The sequence below is a fragment of the Epinephelus lanceolatus genome, chromosome 12 (assembly GCF_041903045.1).
Source record: "Epinephelus lanceolatus isolate andai-2023 chromosome 12, ASM4190304v1, whole genome shotgun sequence".
In the NCBI taxonomy this organism is placed as follows: domain Eukaryota; kingdom Metazoa; phylum Chordata; class Actinopteri; order Perciformes; family Serranidae; genus Epinephelus; species Epinephelus lanceolatus.
This window is the reverse complement of record NC_135745.1, coordinates 29,930,822-29,936,864: the sequence shown is the minus strand read 5'-3', so window position 1 is coordinate 29,936,864 and position 6,043 is coordinate 29,930,822. Positions and strand designations below refer to the sequence as shown.

Below are 6,043 nucleotides of genomic sequence, written 5' to 3'. Positions count from 1 at the left end.
ACTGAAATTCTTAAGAAGAGGCCTTCAGATTCCTCGTGCATGTCTGGAAAGGCATTTTGTGATAAAAAGGAGCTTCAAACAGCTGATCTGTTGGCCTGTGAAACTTAACATCAACCAGTCATTTAAATGGTTTGCCTCTCTATGACTGAGCTGCCAAACAAATCATTTGCTTTCCCAGCAAGTCGGTTTAGCAAAATAAATGTCAGGTTTAAACTTTCAGAAAAAGACAAATCAAATTATTGAGCACTGCTTACTTTATTGGTTGATTCACTATCAATGGCACATTCCCAAAGCAATTAGGACGGATAAATACGCACATCATATCTGATATACATTCTGGAGACTAAACATCAGCAGCACAGATGTTTACAGCCCTCAAACACTTTCATTTTTCCATTCACAGCATTCAAAGAACTAAAACTGGACTAACCCACTGCTCTCTTGACGTCACTGCCATCCTTTACTTTCCCAGTGGTCACCCGTCAGATCAGCTGCATGCATCCAACACATCTAAACTTGTTAATCAGAAGAGCACCCACCCTGAGACAGATATACAGTACTGCATGTTACACACAGAGTAGAACAACAGTCTTGATGGAATATAAATGTGTGCTTCATGAAAATAATATGCATAACAGAAAACATGGGTGGACGGAGAGGTGAAGGAGTGTACAAATGAACCAAATGGAGGTTGGATGGTATGTGTCTGGTGTTTCTTTAAGTCGATGTCAGCCGGGAGCACTGTCTCGTCCAATAAGACCCATCTTAAGTCTTCTTGAAGACCTGCTTGCTAACAACTCCCGCAGCTCTCAGCTCCTGCAGAGAACAAAAGACAATTAGAGTTTTTAGACTGACACATTCTTAGATTCAAACAGACTCAGACTGTAATTTTGACTAATGGGAATGATCAGATGGAGGATCCTAGGCCCTACTGTCTTCCCTCAGTCATACAATCACTTACAAAGATTTGTCTGACTTAGCAACAGTTACTATGGGTGGGAGGGACTGAGCATTGGTCTATTGTTGGTAAAAGATGCATAGACACTAGCTCAACAACATGTCCAAACCCAAGTACGACACTGAATATATTAAACTGTGTGGACCTTGAACTAATGACCAAGGAGAAATCTGGACCCTGTGACTGGACCAGTTGGGTCAATCTGGACCTCTGATTAGGGTACAAAAAACAGCAACAACTTTCTATTGTGTTCAGATCCCCCATCTGTTCCAATGGATGTAACTTTTCCAGGACTTCTAGATCTATAGTTACTGTCCTCTGACTCAGCTCAAGTGTACAGACTTCTTTGATGGGATGTCTGTAAGCCAATTGCAGTGTTCCACACCAGCTAAAGTGGAAAGCAGTAGAGTCACACCTCCTTTTTCAACAAGCATGGCTGACTGTGAGGCGAGGAGAAAGCGCAAGGCTCGTTTCTGGCTGTTAATCATGTTAAAGTATATAATTTGTGTTCATACATGTGATATTATATTACTTATACATGTCAAAAATCATATGAAAGAGCTTTCACTAAGGATTTTTTCAAAAATATTTGTACATTAGAATGAACAGGAGTCTGAATGTCATCGAGAAATAGAAAGGGAAATACTGTTCAAATACGAAAATAGTGTTCTGATTACATTTTCTAAGAATACACTCAGGTTATAATGTATTCTATGGATTATGTCTACAAAATACAATTTTTTTTAACATACTATTTCTGTAGATAGTTCAGAAATTGAGCATATTTTGAGTTGTGATGGCAAACACAATACAAAATTAATATGCAATGTGTTTAAAATGATCACTTTATTTATTCATTCATTCACTTTCCATAACTGCTTATCCTGTTAGGGGTCGCAGGGGGGCTGGAGCCTATCCCAAATGACAGGGCGAGAGGCGGGGTATACCCTGGACAGGTCACCAGACTATCACAGGGCTGACACATAGAGACAGACAACCATTCACACTCACATTCACACCTACGGACAATTTAGAGTCACCAATTAACCTGCGTGTCTTTGGACTGTGGGAGGAAGCCGGAGTACCCGAAGAAATCCCACACTGACACGGGGAGAACACGCTGGGTCCGCACAGGACCCTGGGGTTCGGGCCCCCCACGTAGGTTCGAGCCAGGAACCCTCTTGCTGTGAGGTGACAATGCTAACCACTGCACCACCGTGCTATCCACTTCATTTTATTATTATTTTTTTTTAATTTACTTTATTTGTTGATATGCGTTAACCATTCATGAAAAATGAATAAACTCTGTTAGGGTGGGTGGGTCTGTTAGGCCATTTATTGTCATTTTTACTATTTGTTGATTTCTGCATTCACATTCTCCATTCATTGAAATGGACAGAAAAAACAACACATAATAAAGTATCCTAATAATGTTTTTTATATATATATATAATGATTTATGAGTGCATTTAGCATAGAAATCCACCATTAAAATACATTTGTGCTTGTGTGTGTCTGGGACACAATTCTTTCATCCACCTTGCAGTGTATTTCCTGCCACCAGAGGCCACTGTTGCTCCACATTCAAACCCTCCTCCAGCTCTTGGGAACTTCCAACTAATAACTAATTTCACGGCCGCTGATTGAAAACATCTGTTGGCATCACTTAAACCAAATAATTTGGCAGATTGTTTTGCTTATCTTTGATAGCAGTAATCACACAGAGGGAAATCTGATAATGCTGAGCTAATGAAAATGGTAATGTGCTAGTCATTACTTTAAAGTCTTTTCAGATGCTAATGGTTTCATTACAGGCCACACTGGGCCACACTATGAATTTCACAGAGGAGAAAATAAAAGTTATTGAAGTACTAACAGAAATGAGATTGAAAAAGTCAAGAGAATAACATGGCAGTGTTAGATGTTGATATGTGCCGGATCACTGGAGGTCTCAGTTAGTGGTGACAGACAGAAATACAGAATAAATGAGTTGCACTTAAGAAGCAAAATACTTAAGTGTGTTTTACCTTTAGAGGCAGTTCCTTATGCAGAAATAATATGATTTCCTTGGCAGTAAACGAGTTACACATGTACCTCACACGGTCTAATGTTAGTACCACCGGAGCTAGTGGGCCAATTCTCACACATAAAAATATATGCGCTGCACATACAGTGCTGAGAGGCATTTTGGATTTGGATTAAAGTGTCCAAATTGCATACATTAATATTCATGGCAGGAGCTGGTGTTTTCTTACCAGATGAAGCTCATCACCATCCACCCAGTGGGTCCAGCCTCTTCCTTCAATCTCTCCCTTCTGCACGCACACCAGCTTGTCTCCCTCCCAGGTGATGGTGGTCTGCATGAGGTCACAAGTCACAGAGAAAATGGGCTTATAACACACGATGCAACATTGGAGGCTTTAACAATGTGGATGCGTGAACATATAGATTCAAACATTTATATGCCGAGCGAGAGGCTCCGTATTCCTGCACCCTTATTAAAAATAATTACCGCGATACAATCTGCACATACAGACGCACATGACCCTTTTTCTCTCATCCAAACAGCTTATAGCTTATCTATAATCAGCCTATCAGCATACCAAAAAAAAAAAAAACCTTTTTCAAGGGGGACCACAGATAATCTTTGATCCTATTCAGTATTCAGGGACACAATCTGATTAAAAGAATGTGAGTCTTGACTCATTTCTTTGGCTCCCCCACTTCTTCTCGTGCAGTATCTGACACCGGTCTTCATTACATCAATTCACTGACACAGGTGTGAAAAGTTTGAGGAAAGTTTCGTAAGTAGAAAGTTTTGTATAAAACCTCAGCCCACCATATGCTCATTATAATCTGGAAGGACGCCACAGAGGAAAAGTTAGTTTACAGGGGTTTGCACTAATGGGAAAACGTGAAGGTTTAACAGGTTTCGTAGAAGTTTGAAACAGTAATGTATCACGTGTTTATTCATTAAAGGTCTCATACTGTGAGTTAGATATTACAGCAGGTTTAGGTGCTATATAAATACTGTGAGGATATCAAAAAGAAATGCACAGGCCATACTTAGAAACTGTTGGACCTTCCACATCCAGATACAGCGTGCAAGGTACCCTGGGTACGTTGGTTGTTGATGTTCTGGGACGCCATGTCAAGTTCTACCTCTCAAATGCATTGTCTTCTTTCAAAATACACTTCCATTTTCACAGGAAATTTACCGTTTACATACAGTCTCTTTCAAAATAGACGCACTACATCAGTACAACAACGCAAATTGACCTTTTTTTTTGTCCAAAAACTAACGCACGTTGTTGGGTTTAGGCAACAAAAGTAGGTGGCTAGGTTTAGGAAAAAAAATAGGGTTTGGCTTTAGAATCTTAAAGGACACAAACACTGCTCTCCCAGGTGACAGTTCGTGTTTGTTGGGCCCATCCACCACCCATCACGCCTGCCCTACTCTGACTTTCGTCGCCTTAACTTCCGTTCTTTTCCCGCCGTGTTTCCGCCCGACACTGCCGAGTGTCGTTAAATTATTATGGTGACCAGCTGCGTATCATGCCAACGTTAAAGGACCGTTTTTCGTCAGTGTCTGACACCGCAAGTCACTGCCCATGTATCGGATTTCGCTGACTTCTGAGTGAGACCAGGTCGCCATAAACATGCCGTCAGGACTTCCGTGAGGTTGTCATGCCACAACCATACTGTATAAAGGTAGAAACTGCTGCTACACTGTTGTTACTGTGATTACTCGGCTGCAATGATGGTGCAGAGATGCTGACACATGCAAAAAAACCCAGTAAAAACTGACCAATCGGAGCAGAGTGGGCTTTACAGGAGAGGGGCTTATAGAGACAGGAGCTAAAATGGAGCGTTCCAGACAGAGGGTGAGTACAGGTACATTCAGACCGACAGTATGAGACAAATATATTGTTTTATGAACATTAAAGCATGTAAACATGTTCTAGTAGAAACCCCAAATACAAGTGTGAACCTGAAAATGAGTTCAGTATGGGACCTTTAAATTGTATTAAATCCCCCCTGGATACATCAGCTCTAAATGCTCACCATGCACTTCCTGTCGTCCACTCCAGACAAATCCTCCTCAAACTCTTTGCCCACATAGAAGTCCATGTTGTAGTTTTTGAAGGTGCTGAGGGTTTTGATGATTATGTGGTCCCCATCGTGGGTGATGTCCTTGTCAGGCTTCAGCAGGGTGGCAATTTTCCTGATGGCAACGTTTACATCTGCAAGAGGAAAATGCATGAGAAACGTGACAAGAGACTCACACATGTATGCACAGATTTTTAAAGTTGTGTGATGCAGCTGTGTTGATATGACATTTTTCAATCCAGCTTGTTTATTTTGAGGTAAGGTAGAACATTTTTGTTGGGTTAAGATTTAATAAATGCCCAGTATTGCTGACAATAACTTTAGTTATTGCGTAAAAGTAACCGGAAGATATTAGGTATGTCAATAAATTTGGATGTCTCTCGTCATTGTGTGTATACAATGTGAGACATGAAACATAACACAAGATGGCTGCAGTCTTGTTCTACTACAGTTGAAATATTAGGATTTTATTTATCTAAAATGCCAACTTTGCTTTTAAGAGCTCTAATGATGGTATGTTTGCTCCCATGCTTTCATCTGTACCAGGCCTATCCTCCTTTATCGCCTCCTACAAACTCACCAAGAGCCTTCAGGTACTCCTCGAAGTTCTCATTGGAAATCATTTTCCAATATCCATTCAAGTCAACTGGCATGTTGGCTGTTGCTCTGCTGCCTTCCTTACTCCCAGTGAATGATGAAGAGGTCCGCTGTGGATGGCTACTTGTGACCGAGTGCAGAACCTGCTGTCAAAAGCCTCAATTTGAACCAAACTCACTTTAATCCGATTACCTCCCACTTCCCTCCCTCGGTCGACTCCACGTAACCCCTCAATCCTCCCCACGCTTTCCCTACATATTGTGTGCAGGGATACATGCGGCATGCATACATAATGTCGAATACACTTGTGTGCTTTATGTTGGAGAGTGCTTACTCCGCCTGCGTAGGATTAGGATGAATACACTTCCTTTATTAATT

General features: G+C 41.1%; 1 protein-coding gene across 1 annotated transcript; it reads right to left on the bottom strand.

Moving 5' to 3' along the window:
• Window positions 1–236: 236 nt before the first annotated feature.
• Window positions 237–5,824, bottom strand: rbp1.1 (retinol binding protein 1, cellular, tandem duplicate 1). The gene is made up of 4 exons (XM_033650719.2): window positions 5,649–5,824; window positions 5,024–5,202; window positions 3,214–3,315; window positions 237–816 (listed from the first exon to the last, which is right to left on the bottom strand). Exons 1-4 carry the CDS (start codon window positions 5,719–5,721, stop codon window positions 766–768), a joined length of 405 nt encoding a protein of 134 aa, XP_033506610.1. The 5' UTR covers window positions 5,722–5,824; the 3' UTR covers window positions 237–765.
• Between the last annotated feature and the right edge of the window lie 219 nt (window positions 5,825–6,043).